The sequence below is a fragment of the Herpailurus yagouaroundi genome, unplaced genomic scaffold (genome assembly GCF_014898765.1).
Source record: "Herpailurus yagouaroundi ecotype Mexico unplaced genomic scaffold, PumYag 29, whole genome shotgun sequence".
Lineage (NCBI taxonomy): Eukaryota > Metazoa > Chordata > Mammalia > Carnivora > Felidae > Herpailurus > Herpailurus yagouaroundi.
In genome coordinates this window covers 51,057,150-51,077,218 of record NW_024412377.1, presented here as the reverse complement: position 1 = coordinate 51,077,218, position 20,069 = coordinate 51,057,150, and the positions used below count along the sequence as shown (strand labels likewise).

General features: G+C 45.9%; 1 protein-coding gene across 1 annotated transcript in view; it reads right to left on the bottom strand.

The window, feature by feature from the left end:
• The window catches only part of ADRA1B (adrenoceptor alpha 1B), a 51,476-nt gene extending 31,698 nt beyond the window's left edge, over window positions 1–19,778 (bottom strand). The window contains exon 1 of the mRNA XM_040443575.1: window positions 18,396–19,778. Within this exon, the coding sequence (XP_040299509.1) occupies window positions 18,396–19,344 (949 nt within the window). The 5' untranslated portion in view covers window positions 19,345–19,778. The remainder of the gene's footprint in view (window positions 1–18,395) is intronic.
• Between the last annotated feature and the right edge of the window lie 291 nt (window positions 19,779–20,069).

Here is a 20,069-nt window from a genome sequence, read left to right as displayed (position 1 = left end):
GAAAATTTACATTTTTTAAGGAGCTTATCACTGGCTTAATAGGATAGATGTTCTCAGACATGCAGGAACAATTGTGCTTGTCTTCTATCATTCTTTTCACCAAGAAGGGGCAACCCACTATACCAGTGAGACAAGGTACGTGAAAGTGTCCAGCATAATGTCTTTTTTTTTTTTTCCTGGCCTAATATCTTATAAATAAAAAATTACGATTTGTTGTGCTTGTTAACAAATGTTTTTTGAGCCCATATAAAATAGTGACAGCATGCTTTACATTAGGGTTTCTCCACTTTGGCAGTATTGACATCCTGGGCCAGAGAGTTCTCTGTCCTGCGCATTATAGGGTGTTTAGCTGTATCCCTGGCCTCTCCCACTAGATGCCAGTAGCACACTCCAGTTGTGACAGTCAAAAATGTCTTCTGACGTTGCCAAATGTCCCATGGGGGGGGGGGGGGGGGTGGTGAGGGGAATCATCCTTGGTAAAGAACAATTGCTTTAAGTTTTTTTTTTTTTAATGTTTATTTTTATTTTTGAGACAGAGGGAGACAGAGTGCGAGTGGGGGAGGGGCAGAGAGAGGTAGACACAGAATCCGAAGCAGGCTCTAGGCTCCGAGCTGTCAGCACAGAGCCCGATGCGGGGCTTAAACCCATGAACCGTGAGATCGTGACCTGAGCCGAAGTCGGACACTTAACCGACTGAGCCACCCAGGCGCCCCAAGAACAATTGCTTTAAATGAATAATCTTATTTCATCCTCACAAGGACCCAGCAAAGGACCTGTTATTTGTCCCATTTTAGAGTGGAAAGGAGGAGCAGAGAGGTCGAGCAATTTGCCAAAGACCACACAGCTAGTAAAGGAGCAGGAACAGAATTTGAAATCAGGAGTGACATAATCCAGAGCCCCAGTCTGAAAACCTTTCTTGCTTCTGAGAGTATACATTTAAAAAAGTGTAAGGGAGAGAGTCTATTTAATCCTATACATGTATCCTGGAAGATCTCTGAGAAGGAGAGAGGTGAACATGAAGAGGAGTGGGGCTTTTAATTTTTAATGTTTATTTATTTTTGGGAAAGAGAGAGACAGAGAGTAAGCAGGGAGGGGCAGAGAGAGAGGGAAAACACAGAATCTGAAGCAGGTTCCACGCTCTGAGTTGTCAGCACAGAGCCTGACTCAGGGCTCGAACTCAAGAACCGCGAGATCATGAACTGAACCGAAGTCGGATGCTTAACCAACTGAGCCTCCCAGGCGCCACAAGAAGTGGGGCTTTTAGATGTATTTGTAATATTTTATTTCTTAAAAGAAGAAAAAAAAGATATGTAGCAAATTCAGCAACATGTTAACTTTTGTTAAATCTGGGTGGAGGAGTACAAAAGATTATTTTTTGTACTTTTCGGAATGATGGAGATATCTCATAATTAAATATCAAAACAATTTTAAAAACAGTGAAACATGAGTAGAAATGTAAATGTCTTCTAATATTTTCTGACCACGTGACCATCACACTTGGCACTCTATTTACTTAGTTTTTTACTCCTTTCCTCTTAACAGAGGGATCACTCAGCCTTTTAACGTGAAGGAACCGATCCTGTTTTTGTTTTCTCTTAAGGCATACTAGCTCCTTCGTAGAATTAGTCATAATCATGATAAGAACAACGGGAACTTATTAAGTATCTCCTCCAAAGTGGAGAGTGTATTAGAGGCTTCACATACATTAGTAGCTGATGTTTATGAAATATTTACCAGTGTTTGGCACTTAGCTGAGCCCTTTCATCCTTTCTTATTTATTCCTCACTTACAATCCTATGAGCAGATGATTTCAGTCACATTTTACAGATGAATTCATTGAGGCTTGGAGAAATGAGCTGTGGAGCCAGGACTCCAGACCTGTATTTGTTTGATTTCAATGTCTCTGTTCTTTCTAGCACTACAAGCTGCCACTCAAACGGAGTCACGAAGGGCTACAAGGCTGTCCCAGAGAAGGGAAGGTGCCAGGCCTCTGCACTTTCTGAGAATCACTGGTTGGTCCCAGACACCTGGCTTCACCTTTCCTTGATCTCCGGCCCTGTGGCAGTAGGTCAAAGTTCGCCCCATCCCTGCCCTGTCCTAGATGCTGGTTCCAACACCTCTAGATTTAGTACAGTCTGAAAATAACCCTGCCTCTCCTTCCAGATCAGCAGTTCAAGGTCAGCACTAAATTTCACCCCTGGCTGACTAGGGCCCATTGACTGCCTTGCGAAAAGCCTGCCTTCCCGGCAGAATCTGCTCCACAGGCCATCTCCTTACTTCTTGAGCAGCGCTCAATTCAATTTCCAATTTGTGAGGCTGGCATCTTCCAGAGCCAATTTGAATTTTGCAACTAAAATGTGGCGCATTTGCCATACTCTGGTCTAAATGTAGACTGTCTACTGCATTCTCTGGACTTGCACATGCCCCCATGGTGGAGTGGGGCAAGTTTGGGTGCCCAGAGGAATCCTTCCTTATTAACTCATCCTCCAATGACCTCAAACTCTAGTGTTTTCCTGGAACCAGGTGGTGGTGGTGGGGGGGGGGGGGCAATGTTTTCTTTTATATTGTTATGGATTTAAATCAGGAGCCCCAGAGCCTCGGACCACTGATGTGGATAGTGGTGGGCCTGGCAACCTTGTGAAAGATCAAATCCGTTTACACACTGTGGGTGACTGCTTTTTGTTCTCAGATTCTGGGTAAAATACACACATTCCAAGGCCACTGCCTGTTCTGGCTCCACTGATGGATGGGGTGTTGCATTCCAAGAGGGCAGCTTGCTAGCCCTGAACTTGGGAATCTGACACCAAATTCATTGGAAGGATTTGAAGCTTTTAAGCCATTTTATCACCTCTGAGCGGAAGCTGATTTGTCATGCAGATGCCTGAAACTTCTCCACTGGCAATGAGAACTTATCAGTATAAAAAGCAGTTTCTTCAGCTGTGCTGAAACACACTTAGTGGGAGTGCAAATTGCCACACCCTTCCTAGAGGGTAATACATGACTGAGGCTTTTCATCTGAATTTACCTTTTGATCTAGCCATTCAAAGTGGGCTTTATTATAAGGAAATCCTTAAGGCAGGTGCAAAAAGATCTTAAAGGAAAAATGTGGATAGCATATTTGTTATGGCTGAAAACTCAAAACAAATGTACATCAAGAGAAGATGGGTTATTCTACACACACAAAAAGTTGCTTAGCCTCATTCCCCCAGTGTCCCCTATCCAGGTGGCAAAGATCAGAAAGTTTGATAACACACTATTGGCAAATATGTGGGCACTCTCAAATATCAGTTATGGAAATGCAAATTGGTACAAGCTCTATGGAGGATGGCTTGGCAATATTTATAAAAATTTGAAAATTTACTCCAAATAGTCCACTTCCAGGAGTTTATCTTACAGGTGATATAGAAAATGATGAAGTGTGTACAAGAATATTTACTATAGCGTTGTTTGTGATATCAAAAATTTTGAAACAACCTACATGTCCTTCGGTAGAGGACTACTTACTAGAAGAAAAAGAAGTACAATGGAATACTATGCAGTTATTAAAAAGAATGAGGTTATTGTATTTATATTGAAGTGGGAAGATCTCTAAGGTACATTATTTAGTGAAAAAAATGAAAGTGCCAAATAATGTTTTTAGTATGTGATTTCCATTAAAAAGAACATACAAATATATTTTGCTATGCAGGAAATTGACAATAGCTGCCTCCAGGGATGGGTAGTGGATGGTTGTGGGCCAGAGAGGTGAGAGGGACATACTTTTCACTCCACATCTTCTGAATGTGATACCTTGTGCATGTCTCACCTACTTACATAAATGAGTTGTCATAAGTGGATTGATTAAGTACATGATGGTACCGCCCATTATGAAATGAAATGCAGCTTAAAAAAATGTGACAAATAAATTTAAAAAATGAAAAGATTCAGATTTATTGAAATGGAAAGAAGTCAACACTTGATGCTTAGTGATTAAAATACTAGGTGATCGGGGCGCCTGGGTGGCGCAGTCGGTTAAGCGTCCGACTTCAGCCAGGTCATGATCTCGCGGTCCGTGAGTTCGAGCCCCGCGTCAGGTTCTGGGCTGATGGCTCAGAGCCTGGAGCCTGTATCCGATTCTGTGTCTCCCTCTCTCTCTGCCCCTTCCCCGTTCATGCTCTGTCTCTCTCTGTCCCAAAAATAAATAAACGTTGAAAAAAAATTAAAAAAAAAATAAAAAAATAAAATACTAGGTGATCAAATCTGTGTGTACACACACACACACACACACACACACACACACTCATACGGAAAATTCTGGAAAGTTTTATAGGAAAAATATTAAAACATGATATAGAGAGAAGGATTATGGGCGACTTTTCCTTTCTTTTTTATATCTTGCTGTTGTGTCTAAATTATTTTTTGCTATGAAGAGTGATACATTCTCACTTTGAAAAAAATACAAAACCAAAAATCAACAAGCAACTTGACAACATGTTTTTGAACTGTGGAACTAGGCATGTCTGTATCCAACAGAGAAAGGGGACAAGTAATTTTTAAGTGTTCTAGAGCTGTGATCACATAATAGGACGGATATATATGTTTATCAAGAAAAAATATAGTAAGTATATGTAAACTAAAATGAGATTAAAAATGACAAAGAACATTTTCCTTTTGGACATTGATACTTTTTCTCTTAAAATCATAAAAAATTAAATAGCCCCATGGTAACTCTTGAAACTCAATTTCTATTCTATCACACTTTCTTAATCACAAATAGAATATTTCCTCATTGTAACATGTGAAATAATACAGAGGTATATAAAAGAATTAATAATCCACTCTTCCTCCCTTCATTCTACCCCTGGAGGTGACTAGATTAATGGCTTTTAAAAATGGGATTACAAGTTAATTCTATGAGTTAGTTTTTTTAATTTAAATGTCATGAACAACTCTCCTAAATAATAGATTTGTAGACATAGATCTAACCTATTTGTTTTAATAACACTGTACATTTTATTATATTTAAAATTCCTTATTTGTGTAAAATTGAACATAATCAGGCTAAACCTAAAATACCACACATTCCTTGCCCCAATGATTCCATTTCTATGAATTTATCCCAAATATGTGGGCACAGACATTTATGCAAAAATACTCATTGCAACAGTGTTTGTCGTAGTAAAAGGCCAAAAATAACCTAAATGTCAATCACTGGGGGAACTGGTAAGTAAAATAGGATGTGCCCTTAAATGGGTTACTATGCAGCCATGAAAGGAAAGCAGTAACTCTAAAAACACTGACATGCCCAGGACACCCTGTTGAGTACAGATCATAACCTTCCTTATCTGAGAATTTTTACAAAATGATATCATTTGTAAAAGTAAACCGGGTAGAAACACATATCCCACACACACATACACTCAAATTTATGCACACACACACGGACACAAATGTATGCTTATAAGTAAATAGAATATTTCTGGAAGCACACACAACCTGGGGTAATAGTGTTTGCTTCTGGGAAAACGACTGAGGGTCCAGGATAAAGTCACACCTGGGTCTGGCGAGGGCAGAAGAGTTTTGTTCATTGCTTTTTTTTTTTTTTCTTCTTTCTAATTTAAATGTTTATATGTTATTTTTTAGTAAAGAAATTAGCTAATAAAAAGTTGCTGCAAGTAGTTATGCAAAATAGTTATAAAGCATGATGGCATAGTCCGTGTGCATTTAAATTGATACAGAAAAATGTCTAGAGAGCCTAACATCCTGAAGTACATCTTTATAATATTGTGTAGCAGAGTTCTTATTCTGAGGTTAAGGGGGTGTCTGTGAACTTGGATGGGAAGAGTCACTTTTTAAATTTTTTTAAACTAACCTTTGGCTGAAAGTTAGCACTTCCTTCAGTAGGAATGTGGGCAGCAAACCATAGGAGAATTAGCAGGATTTGTCACCAATAGAAATCAGATTTGTGATATCATATTACATTTTTTTGCAGATACCGTGAACCACTTGTCACTACTTCAGAATTATAGTAGTTATTTATTTGACTTGCTGCTGGAGCTCGTTTATTTAATATGTTAATAAAGAAGAACATTTTTTACTCCATCATAAATTTGTTTGTTTTCAGCACTATAATAACTATTTCAACATAATTGGTTTTCTTTGCATTCCTGTCTCTTATTTATGTGTCTATGGTGAGAAGGGGCTTCGCCAGATTGCCAAAAGGGGCCCAGAGAGCAAGAAAGTCCAAGAATCATTGTGTTAAGGTAACTTCTGAAGGGCTTCGGACAAGGAGTCACAAATGGAGACTGCAAGGGTGTACTTGGGAGCAGGGAAAGGGGCCCTACCACTTTCTCTTGATGCCAGGGGGCAATTTATGGCCTGAATATATAAATTGGAGATGTAATTTTTTTGTTGTTGTGCTTCCAGTTGGTGGAACTTCCTTCCCCCCACCAGCTGCCTCCCTGGAACTCTGCCCGGCTGTGCTGGTAGTGTGAGCCCTGGGGCCCATGCCTGTGAATGACAGTAAGCCCGGCTTGCCCTTGGTCCCATTTTAACCTCCTTCTGGGGCATAGCCAGGGTGCTGAGCTCAGCCTGTAAGCAATGCACGTCAGCCTGGCAAGAAACTCTATCTTAAAGAAGAATTTCAAAAATCATGTGAAGCCAGCCCCAAATGCACCCCAGCTTCAGGGGAGCAAGGTGCTGTGAGCAGATACCCCTGGAAAAAGTTAAATGGGGCTCTGTGAGGAATGGTCCCCTTGGGTGTACTAGAACATTCTGTTTCTGAACATTTTGGCCCGAACTGTTCATTGGTGAAACCTTTACAGCACAATTTGTGTGCTCACACCAGAAGGGCGCTTGAGTGTTCAAGTAGGGCTCAGATGGGCTGTTGGTGGGTGTGGTCAGACGTCCTGCTGACACAGGCCTGCCAGTGAGGACTGTACCTTGGGCTGACCCACGCTCTGTCACACCAGGAGTGGGGGTGATGGATAGAGTGAAGATGCCCCTCCCTCTTAGAAATTCCAGTCTTAGGAGTCCTTCAGACACAGCTCACTTTCCCCCCTGCCCCTCGAATCTTATCATTTCAGCCTACCCCTTCTCTTGTCTCTGCATTCCGGAAATGTGCGTCCTTCAGATCCCATCATTTGTCTTGCGTGAGATGGATCCATTCCTTCATTTGCTAAGTTTTTAGGGTCAGCCAGCCATGGTTCCAGACCCCACCTCCGTCACTAGTGTATGTCAGCCAGATGAAGATTCAAAAATTGCAAACCAACCTTTACAGTAACTCCTGTTTCCCCACAAAAAACACACATGAGAATTTGCGTCTTTCCTCCTTAAATTGTGGCTCACTGCACTGTCATTATGCATCTTTCTCCAGATGGCTGAGGCTGTGGGTGCCGAGTCTCTCTTGTCCCCACCTCAGGCTCCTTAGTGACCAGGAGGCAAGCACACTCTTCCTCTGGAACTTCACAGAGGGAAGTACTTTCATCATTCAAATCAAGACACTTTTGAGAATAAGAGGGGGTTATGATAATAATAACAACCATCATCATGGTTTGGTAACAGACATAATGGGGATGGGGACGTCTGGTCATTCCATTATAGAGCAATGCTGCATTACACGTCAAGCAGACCCAGTGAGTCTATAGAACATTGGCAGACTTGTGACATCTCCACTTTTTTGGGAAGTAATTTGCTATTCCAGAAATCAAAGTAGTCTTCATGGCGTGCATCAGAATGTCGTGGGCCTCACATTTATTTGTAGGGCCCTGTGTGCGTGTGTGTATGTGTGTGTGTACATACGCATGTGTGTTTTTTTTTTAATGTTTATTTTTTATTTATATTTGAGAGAGACAGAGCACAAGCAGGGGAGGGGCAGAGAGACAGAGACAGAATCCGAAGCAGGTTCCAAGTTCCGAGCTGCGAGCTGTCAGCACAGAGTCCGACACGGGGCTCGAACTCACCAGCAGTGAGATCATGACCTGAGTTGAAGTTGGATGCTTAACCGATGGAACCACCCAGGTGCCCCTGTATGTGTTTTAATTTAGAATTACAGATGGAGGTGAGAGCAGCATTCATTTCACATCACCTCAGGCCTCTCTAAGGTCTTACTCTGGCCCTGCTATAAAGTCACCAGAATTGTCTCCTCCTCCCCTACTTCTGCGGGGACTGATGCTGACCATATCTCTCCAAGAAGTGAGAGGAACATGACAAGCGCTAGTAAGGTGAGGGGAATTGGGGGCCGATTGGCAATAGACAGGTCTCCCCCTGAGGTGGGTGGAGTAATAACCTTTCAATAAAGGATGAAGATACTGTCCAATTTTCAAGCTCCTGTCTGTGTCCACTCTAGCCTTCACATATCCAATCTTTCCCCATTGACCCCAGCACCAGGCCCATATTGGTATTTTGGTTTTACAAGAGCAGTCACTACAATCTCCTTTCAATGTGCCTCTAATAGTTTCTAGGAATGAGATAAGTCACTTAACCCCTTTAGGCCCATTTCCTTATTTATAAAATGGGCAAAACCCTAACACCTGTCTGACGGGAAAATGGTGGATCAAGTCTAGAAAGCACTGTGTGAATCATGGCTGCAATCGCTATTTTATTTTATTTTATTTTATTTTATTTTATTTTATTTTATTTTATTTTTTAAATTTTAATGTTTATTTTGATTTTTGAGACAGAAAGAGACAGAGCATGAGTAGGGGTAGGGCAGAGAGAGAGAGGGAGACACAGAATCTGAAGCAGGCTCCAGGCTCCAAGCTGTCAGCACAGAGCCTGACGTGGGGCTCGAACCCACAGACCATGAGATCATGACCTAAGCCAAAGCCGGACGCCCAACCGACTGAGCCACCCAGGCGCCCCTGCAATTGCTATTTTACAGAGTCTACTAGGTACCTGTCTTTAGGTATGGAGGATGAGATGCGTCAGACCTGGACCCTGTCCTCCAGGGGTTTGTAGCCTGATAGCACTGCCAAAGATGTGCACATCAGTGCTGATCCCCATGGACAGATGTGGCAGGCATCATAAACGAGGGAGGGAGGGAGGGAGGGAGGGAGGGAGGGAGGGAGAGATCACTGCCAGGAAAGGCATGGGGACCAAGAAAGATTCTGTGAGAGGTGTCCACAGAACTAGGGTTTGGGTGGGCAGGATTTGGATATTCAGAGGGTATGGGAAGAGCATTTCTAGTAGAGGGAAACAGTCTGAGCAAATGCACAGGAGGAGGAAGATGCAAGGTGTTTTTGGGAAATGACAGCTAATTCTTTTTATAAAAAAATTTTTTTATGTTTTATTTATTTTTGAGAGAGAGAGAGAGAGAGAGAGCGAGCGAGCAGGGAAGGGCAGAGAGAGGGAGTCATAGCATCCAAAGCAGGCTCCAGGCTCTGAGCTGTCAGCACAGAGCCCGATGCGGGGCTTGAACTCACAGACTGCGAGATCATGACCTGAGCCGAAGTCGGACGCTTAGCTGACTGAGCCTGGGAAATGGCAACTAATTCTATCTGAGTTATAGGACTCTCCTAATTCTCCTGCTAAACTCATAGTGCTGCTATCTACTCATTCACTTAGCTTTGTGAGCACCTGTGTTAGGCGGAGAGGAAAGATGTGGTCACTGCTTACTCTTGTGTACAGTTTGTAGAGGAGAGAGAAGTCGATCAGTCACCAGGTTGCTAGGGAGAGCCATGCCTGCGGTGCTTGGGGTGGATGAACAGCACTTGCTTAGCCTCAGGGGTCCTCTCTTTATGGGACTCTTCAAGGCCCTGGGAGACACCCCAGGAATTTTCCTTATATTGTACGATTTTGTAAAGTTTTCAAAAGTAAGATCTATTAACTGCAATTGATTAGGACTGCTGTCTGTTTCCGCTTTCACTTCCCTCTATCATATTTCCCCTTGCACGGGGAGGCCATGGAGTATAGGGGCCATGAGCATTTTGGGGAGCTACTAAGCAACCCGTTCATTTGGGTTGAATGTATATAGTGAATAAATATATGTGGCTTGCAGACTTTTTTTTCTGGAGAGCTTGGTCATCACTAGCCACTTACTGCAAGGTGGAAAAACAGCTCCTAGAAATACTCTCTTGTTCACGATGCTGACTCACCTGGATATGTGACATCAAGAGGTAGGGCCAGAGTCTGAGCCATGATATGAGAAGTCCTACAGTGTGGGACCTCATGTATGTGGGTGGCAGAGGCGAATCACGTTCTGAAATATATCCAAGCCAGAAACGAAACTATGAAAGAAAATCTTCCAAATTTTGTTTTCCCCAATTTGACAAAAATCTTAAAAAAGTATGTGAAATTACTGGGCTGTCTGGTGGCTCAGTCAGTTGAGCATCCAACTCTTGATTTTGGCTCAAGTCATGATCTCAGGGTTGTGGGATTGGGTCCTGTGTCAGGCTCCGCACTGAGTCGGGAGCTTGCTTAAGATTCTCTCTTTCTGGGGCAACTGGGTGGCTCAGTCGGTTAAGCGTCTGACTTTGGCTCAGGTCATGAACTCGCATTTCATGAGTTTGACCCCTGTGTCGGGCTCTGTGCTGACAGATCAGAACCTGGAGCCTGCTTCGGATTCTGTGTCTTCCTCTCTCTCTGCCCCTCCCCTGCTCGTGCTCTGTCTTTCTCTCTCAAAAATAAATTAAGATTGAAAAAAAAGATTCTTTCTCTGTCCCTCTTCCCAGCTCGTGCTCTCTCTTTCTCTCAAAAAAAAAAAAAAAAAAGAAAGAAAGAAAAAGTATGTGAAATTACCAGTCATAAGCTGTGAGACTGCACAATGTCTGAAGTACCCATAATAAAAGAGAAATTTTGACATCTTGCTAGGGGAAAGACCCAATTATTTTTAGATTTCTTTACTTTTCTCTCTAGGACACGATGCCTCTCAGTTGCTGAATGATAGGCAGCTACTTGCTTCCTTTCCTCCTTCTCTGAATAGACTTTGGTTTCCCCAACTCCTTTGTGAAGTTCCATAAATCAAAGCTCAGAGCTCCACACTTAGGGTACCCCTGTGATAACTCCTTAGCATTATCTGATTGCCTCCTTGTGAATCCAGGTTCCATCCCTCATCAGCTGCGTGGCCTGAGGCAAATCACTCAACTTCTCTGGCCTTCAGTTTCCTTATCTGTAAAACGGGGACAAAGCAGTGCTCACTTTGTAAGCCTTTGGAGAGGAATCCATTAGAGAACGCACAGAAGTACCCCTAGCCCAGTGTAGCTCAGGGAGTGTGGCACATGGCAAGATCCAATAAATGGGATGTATTAGTAGTATTATTATCAGACATGGTCTGGAGCACAGTGACTGTGGAAACATCCTGGAGATATCAGAGAAAGCAATTTCCCAGTGGGCCCAGCTGCCATCAGTTATTTTTATGAGCCACACACACACTCAGGTAAAGGCATTTCCTGCATTACAGACCTGAATAGGCCCAGCTGTGATGGCAATGCAGCTACATGTGCACCTGCTGGCATTTCTGTGGCCTGTTTTGCCCAGCAGGATTCCGTGCCTCCACAAATGGCCCCCCATCCTGTAGTTACCTGATAAGCATGACCCTTCACACATAATTCTTCCCCCCTGCCTGCCCTTCTGCCAGTCCTTTGAATGCCACTGCAAAGGTGAGGCTAACTCATTATCTACCCCCTCCTTCCCTTCTGCCCTCCTTCCCTCCTTTACTGCTTGATTTCTCCCACAAATACGTCTTGTGTCTAACCACCGTGGTATCTTCCGTGATTCCAAGACTTTAGGACCCTCACAGTAAAATTTCAAAAAAATTTTTGGTGGGGACAGACGTAGGGCTACCAACTTGTTATTTTGCCAAGTAGGTCATTAAACATACACACACACACACACACACACACATCATCATCATCATCATCGTTACTACTTACTACCATCATTCCATCAAAGAAATGCTATTTCAGTGTCCCAAAATAGAAAGGACATAGTCTTTAGAATAAAAGGACAGTCATTTATTTTGAATACATTTGGAAAAACACACAATTTTTCTAATTTTTTTCTCATCTTGTCATGAGCCAGTAAAAATTTTATACCCTTCGGCACCAGACCCCAGACAAATGTTCAGGAAGCACTGTAGGAACAACAGGGATAATATAATAAATGCTTATTGAGTGCCAAATGTGGAGTCTGATAGACTCTACCATTTACTAGCTGTGTGACCTTGGGCAAATTACCAAACCCCTCTGAACTCTTGTTCCCTAACCTATAAACACAGGGATGATGATGCTTGCTCTGCAGAGGGGTTTGTGAGAATTATGAACAACACAGAGCATTCAGTGTTGGGCAGTGTACCCAATACGTTGAAGAGCTGCTTCTACAGTGCTCATTCTCTTCCTCTTCTCCAGGGAGGCTCTAGTTTAAAGAATTCACTTTCCTTCTCATCAGCCTTCTGCCTTTCTCCATGTGGACTAGCCCAAGGGACTGGGCAGGATTGGAGATGCTTCTGACTGCACTGGGGGAAGCATAACCAAATTTTCCTGGCTCTTCACAGGGTGTTCATTCCAGGGGTTCGCAGGCATGGGTTGGGGGGAACTGGTGCTATGTTGGCTGCATAGAAATCACCTGGGAAGTTGTTAAAAATTGAAATTCTCTGCCCCATCGTGAGAAATCCTGATACAATAGATCTGTGGTGGAGCTCAAGAATCTAGGCTTTCGGAAAGAGCCCCCGTCAGATGTTTCTGATGAATAGTTGGTTAGCTATTGGTCACAGCTCCCTGCTTTTGGGTTGGGACATTTTGTCTATTCAATACATAAGAGTGTCTGGCAGATCACACCCAGCATGCTGTCCTATGAACCTTGATGAATGGCGCCTGAGGAAGATCCTAGGAGGAATCCCCTTGACGGTGTTTTGCTGGCATCTCAACAAATGATAACCTCCATCACCCAGAAACATCAGAGTTATTCTAGACATACTTCTTGTTCTCACTAGCCTCCTAAATCACATAACAACCCATCCCCAAGTCCTTGAATCTGTCCATTTCTCTCCACCTTCACTGCCCCCAGCCTGGTCTAAATTACCATCAGCTCTCACTGGGATTGTGGCCTCCTACCTGTCCCACCTCTCATTTGTGCTCCATACGGAGGCCTGAGTCATCTTTTCAAGACATAACTCAGATGGTATCTCTTGTCTGCTTCAAACCCTTCAGTAGTGGCCTTAAGATAAAATCTAAAGTCCTTGATGTGGCCTGAAATCCCTGCGTGGCCTGCCCTCTGCCCACACCTCCAGCCCTGACTTGTACCTGGTCCCCCTACTCTCTAAGCTTGCTACTTCCCCACCACTTCCTGCCTTAGGACTCTTGGACATGCTCTTCCTTCTGCCCGGACCCTCTTCTTCTATCTGCTGCCTGTACTGAGTTAGCTCCTCCACACTTTTCAGGTTCCACCTAAATGTCACTCAGGGACCCCTGTGATATGCTGACTCCTATTATTTACTTCTAATAGCATCTCATCCCTTTACTTAAGTCACTTGTTGCAATTTGTGTCGTGTTATTTGTGTGCATGTGTTTTTCAAATGGTCTGCATTCCTCCGTAGAACTAAATTCTATGAGAACATGGAACATAGCTGTTTTGCTCACCACTGTACCTCCAGCACAATACCCAGTAGACATCCAATAAATATATACTTATTCAGCAAACGAATGAATGACTAAAGACATAGAGCTAGATTCTCAGATAAAGGGCAAGGTCCCACATTTTCCTCTGGCTGGAGCGATGGACGGTCCAGGGTCCAGCGTTGGGAGACCAACATCCTACACGGTGCGGTAGGTACAGAGCAAATCTAGCCCTGAGCTAGGGTGTGGATGCCCTTCCCTAACATTTTCTGGGTGTCTTTTTTGCAGAGGCGAGTGGGGAGTGGAAGAAAGGCAGAGTTTTGTAACAGAAGTATAATACCCAGCTTTTGACATGGCAGCTCTGGAGTTTTGGAGCACATTTGCCAAGAGAGCAGATTTGGACTGGGAAGCAAGAAGGCCAGATATCTCCTAGGTGCAGTGGAACAGGTATGTGCCTGTCCTGACAGACTGGGATTCACCCCTTGGCTCTATTGTTTACTTGCTATATGACCTGGGGCAAGAAGGCTAACCTCTCGGAGCTCAGCTCCAGCTCTGAGCTCCTCCCGCCTATTCATCTGTAGAGAGGGAGCAATTACTCTCCCCTGTCAGGGTAGCTGCAGGGATTAATGAGATAATGTCTGTAGAGGGCCTAGCAGAATGTCTGGCATATAGTACATGCTTCATAAAAATAAGATCTCACGAGGTGGTAAACATCCTGCAGGCAGGGGCCATGTAGCACAGAGTAGATGCATTAGGAAGTCTTTATTGATGATTTCATAAATGGTCGAATGTATTTTCCTTTTCCAGAAAGGATTCCCTGCGTGTAAAAATTTCTCCCTCACTTAAACCAATTGCTTTCTTTGTGAGCAACTCAAATCCCTGTGTTTTGAAACCTCAGAGCTGGAGGGTTAGTGTGTATATTTGTGGCGGTGGCCCCGTCCTGAGTCATCTCTGAGACCCTCACCCTCCCCAGTGTTCTTGTGGGAGGCAGGAATTCATCAGCCCCAATTTGAATGAGAGGAGTACAGAAACAAATCAGTGCAGAGAGATTCCTATTTGGTCCCAGCACTATGAGAACACAACTGTTTCTTTGAAATTGACCTTCATTTATTTGGAGGGGAAAGCAGTTAGTTCAATAATGGCTTCCTGGTGCCTTTCAGCATTTTAAAAGACGGAAGAAAGATTTGGAGCGAGGCAAGGTTCCAGTGTTTTCTAAACAACGCACTAAGCCCAGCTACCCGTTGGCTGCCCAGTACTTCCTGCTCGCCTACCCCCCCCCCCCCCAATGTATCCCCACAAGACAATGCACATCCCTCAGTAGCCCAGCCACTTCTCAAGACCCTGGGCAGGTCTTCCCTAGGTAGGTGGGAGCTAGCCTTCATTATAATGCCTGGGAGCCAAAGATTCCTTGGACATCTTGCACATGGCCTACTGCGTAGAAATGCTACTATATTATATTCCAATTATTTCCTGTCCCTCCAAGGCCCGATTCCAGGGCCTGAATAAAGAGGTCCTTGTCTGGTGGTGTCCATCTCTGCTCCCTAGTAAGGAAAAGCTGGTCCCTGGCCCAAGTTGGCCTGAGGCCACAGGGGAAGGGTGGGGAAGAGGTAGGGAGGGTGTTACAGGTGGGGAGAACTACACAGGAGACGAGAGACCCAGCCCTGCGGGCAGCCCAGTCCTGCTCCCAAAAATAAAAATAAGTGAGGAAGGAAAACAAATGGGGCCCCTGACCAGGACCCTGCAGAGGGCATGACTATTTTCCCTCCTTCCCAGGAGGGATCCCAACCCTTCTCACCCACAGAGAAGACAAACACAGCTATGGAAATCTCATGCCATCCAGGCACCTGGAAGTCTGTTGCTAATTGCAAGTTACTCCTACCTGCACTTCTCTGTTTGCCAATGATTGTCTTCCCCTAGATCTGCTTTCTCCCCTTGTGAGTGAAAAGCATTTCATGGAAAATTTCGAATTTGGAACCTTCTTCAGATTCCAAAAGAGTTATTGTTCTACATCATGCTTATTTTGTTTGGGTGTTATTTGAACTCAGGGGAAACCCACATCTTCATGTTGCTGGGATGCTCTTCTTAAATTATTAAAAACATGCTGATAAAGCACCTTTTCTGTTTGAAGCTCTCGAGTACTTTTCAGAGTCCATCCCAACCAAGGCCTGGAGTCCATATTTCTTACCTGCCAAGTATTGGGCAGCCAGGGGAGAGGAGGTGGGTGAAGTAGCTTAGGGACTGCACACCAGGAGATCTCCAGGAGATAGTGGCAGGGATGTGCAGAAAGGTTTCATGGCAAGGAGAGGAGAAACAAGCTCTGAGGGCAAGCCATGGAATCCAGGGTTAAGGCCTCAGAAGGTCATAAACAGAAAGGGAGGACAGGTGGGGATAGTGTGAATGACATGAAACCGAGGATGAGTTTGAAGAGCAGGACCCACAGAGAAGTCACATCATCCTGCACCACCACGTGTCTGGGGAAGGGCTAAGCTTTGTCGAATTTAAACCTTGGTGTCTAGGATGCTGGAGCCTGAAGGGAACTGATTGATCCCCTGGCCAGCGATTCTCAAAGCCTGGTCTGTGGACCGCCTCTTCAGAATCACCTGGTGGGCTGGTTAAACATGAGGATTCCCGAGACCTATCTGATGTACTGAATCAAATTCTCTGTGGGTTATATCTAAGAAGCTGAATGCTTATCAAGTCCCACAGATGATTGTGATCTTTATTAAAGTTTGAGAGCCCTTGATTTAGTCCAGCCCTCTTGTTCCCTGAAAGTGAGATCTGAAGCCCAGAGATGTAAAACAAGCCTAGGATAACAGAGCTGATTGATGGCAAAGCTCACATTAGAAATCTATTGGTCTTGAACCCCAGGGCAGTGCTCTTTCCATTTCAGCATGTGGGCAGCCTCTTCACCTATTTGGACCTGTTTCTCTTGCCCCCTAAAGTGAAAGTTTGCACCTTTGATCCATTCCCTGCATCCTGCTGGGGCCTTCTCCTTCCTGAGGATGCTCTGGTCCTAGTCTCTATAGGTTGGGGGGCAGAGGCAGAAAGAAGAAAGGAGAAGGACTCAGTTCTCTTCTGAGCCTTTAGTCACAGGTGTGGGATGGTCAAATGAGTAGAGAAAGAGAAAACACAGCTGTAGCTGAGGGACGACTGGGATCTGGTTTGTAGTACTAAGCTGACTTTCACTGAGATTTTGCTGTGCACCAGACACTGTGTTAAGTCCTTTCCATGCATTAGTGCAAACCCCATGGAGCAAATAGTAATTAGCCCTATTTTGCAGATGGAGAAACTGAGACTCACAGGTGAGTGTTCATTTGCCCAAGGTCACATAGCTAATACATGACCAAATCACTTCCGTGTACAACCGTGATGCAAAGCAGTGTGAACTATTACTCACTTTAACCCAACAAGCCTGCAAAAGGACCCCAAGACCTTGGGGGGAAAAAAAAAAGCTTCTCTGCAGTGAGATGTGACCACTCCTGGGAGGGGGGTGGGGTGGAGTACAGCTTCAAACGCTTTCCACATAATGCACTAAAATTATTTCTGAAAGGCATTAACTTGCAAGCCTGCCTTGGAAATGACAACATGGAGAGTAGGTTAAACAGGTTTTTTTCTTCATCTTTGAAAAATGGAAACTCCTAATCTCAATTTGCTTTCTTTCCATTTGCCCCTTTCTCTTAAAAGCAGTGTGCCTTCAGAATTTTAGTTGTTTGAGGGATTATGTTCAGTTCTAACTGAGCCCTGGGTGTGATTGCAGGAATATATATGGTTGTGGCACGTAGCAGCCGTTACCTCTTCTGATATCATGGCACATGACTTTGCAATGATCACCTCCCTCCATTCATTTTCCGGAGTGTCTCCCAGGGACAGGAGAGGAACCCAAAGCAGGTCAGTGCCTTAGAGAAGGGACAAGTGTTTCCCAAGCCATGTGGACAGCATGTCACAGTACCTTCCTGTAGATTTACCTCCTAACCAGACCTTGTCTTCTTGGGAAAAAATCAGGAAGCTTTTTGAACAACTTAGTCAGACCATTAAACAAAAGAAGATGGACATATTTTTATAGGAGAGGAAGAACTCAGTTTCATCCTAGCAGGATTTGGTGTCTGGTAGCTGAAGGTGAGGGACCACTCTAATTTAAATCTGGGTATTCCATGAATCACCAGAGTTAGAACATTTCTGGGTAAAAACCGAAAACATGTGACCCTCCGGGTGTCTTCCTTCTCTTTCAAATCTCAAGCTTTAGTAACTCAAAGGCTGGATGGGGCCGTGCAGCTGTTAAAAGGCCCTTATTAACTCATAATGAAGGGAGTGCATTGAGGTGATAGCAAGCGGTAAAGGGAGGGGGGGAGAACGCAACCTCTGCAAAGCTCATGGGGAGCGTGGGTCTCTGCAAGAGCCCTGGAAATGCTGAATGAAAACTGCCTTTCTGCGTACGAGCCGCCTGCCTGCTTCCCAAATGCCGCGTCTGCGGTAACTACAAACTATTTTGTATGCTGCATTAGTGACGCTGCCTTAGCCCGCACATCATTACTACTGAGATAACGCTGGTGTGATGTTCAAGTCCAGTGTCCTTTTTAATTATTAAACCGATGCTGTTGAATGAGTCATTCCACATACCAGATTTTCCTCCTGTGGTTCTATTTCAAGAGACTAGCGCCTTACTTAGTGTGTTCCAGTAACACCTGAGTTGGTTCTTAGCCAGCTACCCAATCTGCAAAGCCTTTGCAGAACAAACAGTATTCCCCAGGCTCCAAACACACACAGGCTGCATAAAAAACAAACCCCATGAAAAACTTTACAGTAAGCTCGTCAGTAAACCCCAGATCTGAAAGCGCCCTGTTCCCCGTCCGCCAGTCCCCAACTTACCAAGCGGCAGAGCGATGAAGAAGGGTAGCCAGCACAAGATGAACATACCGACCACAATGCCCAAGGTCTTGGCTGCTTTCTTTTCCCTGGAGAACTTAAAAAGTTTGACAGCTATGGAACTCCTGGGGTTGTGGCCCTTGGCCTTGGTACTGCTGAGGGTGTCCTCATGAAAGTTCTTGGAGTGGATCCTCAGGGTCAGCTCCTTGGAGTTGGACATCTCCTTCATGACTCCGGCCTCCAGGTTCTTGGTGGTCCTCTTGGCAACGATGTACACGCGACAGTACATGACCAGAATGACCGCCAGAGGGATGTAGAAGGAGCCCAGGGAGGAGAAGAGGGCGTAGAAAGGTTCTTCAGTGACCCCACATTCTTTGTCATCATTGGGCGCGGGCTCCTTCCACCCAAGGAGAGGCCCGATGGAGATGACTGTGGACAAGACCCAGACGCTGAGGAGCGCCAAGATGGCCTTCCTCCGGGTGACCAGCGTGGGGTACTGCAGAGAGTAGCGCACCCCAATGTAGCGATCGATAGAGATGGCGCACAGGCTCAGAATGGAGGCCGTGCAGCACAGGACGTCCACGGCGGCCCAGATGTCACAGAAGACCCGTCCCAGCACCCAGTAGCCGAGCACTTCCAGGGCCGCCGAGAAGGGCAGCACGGTGAAACTCAGCAGCAGGTCGGCAATGGCCAGGTTGACGATGAAGTAGTTGGTGGGCGTCCGCAGGTGACGGTTGCAGGCCACCGACAGGATGACCACGATGTTGCCCACGATGGCAAAGAGGATGAAGGCGCCCAGCACCAGGCCCACGGAGATGGCCCTGGTGATGTCCAGCTGGGGCAGTGTGGAGTTGCTCGAGGTCTGGTTGGGGCCAGTGAAGTTGGCATTTTTCAACTCTCCCCAGTGGGCAGGTGCTGATGTGTTGTGGCCGGTGTCCAGATCGGGATTCATTTTAGAGTCGGCCCTCCATAGCCTGGGGTGAGCGGGGCTGGAAGGGCTGCGGCCGAGCTCCTCAGCTGCCCTGCAACTTTGCTTCGCCCGCGGTCTTCTTCCCAGAGGCGCCCTCCCGGCGAGGACTCATCTCCCCCCCGGGCAGCCCAGCCCCGGCGGCGCGTCTCCTGCCTGCACCGAGCCGCCCGCTCGCCCGGCTGTCAGAGGGAGGCGGAGGAGAGAGGGGCCGAGGCGGCAGCTCCAAGTTTAATGGTCCACGTCAGGCGCGCCGGGCCGGCCAGGCGGGGAGCGGCGCGGGAGGGGCGGCGGGCATGGGGGCGCCCGGCTCGGCTCGGCCCGGCCGGCGGCGGGTGTGCGGGCAGCGGCGCCCAGCGCAGCCAGCGCCGAGGAGGGTCTGCTCGCAACCAGCCGCCTCTGGGCTGACTGCACGGCGGTGACATCAGGCGGGGGAGCCCGGCGCCCTGACTCCGCGCGGCACTAGGGGGCAATGCGGGTCCGGCGAAGGCGCCCGCAGCCCCGACGCCGCCACCCTGGGCAGCCCTGGGCCGGCCGCGCTCCCCGCCACCCTCCCCCACCGACCTACGCGAGCCAAGGGATGGGAGGGGGAGGAAGGGTGACCTGGGCTTGGGGAGCCCCGTCCCCCATCCTGAGGTGGCCCGCTGGGATTCTTGCCCCTCCTGTTCACCCTTGGGTCTCAAAAGTGGCGTGGGGTGCTTACCGCTCCT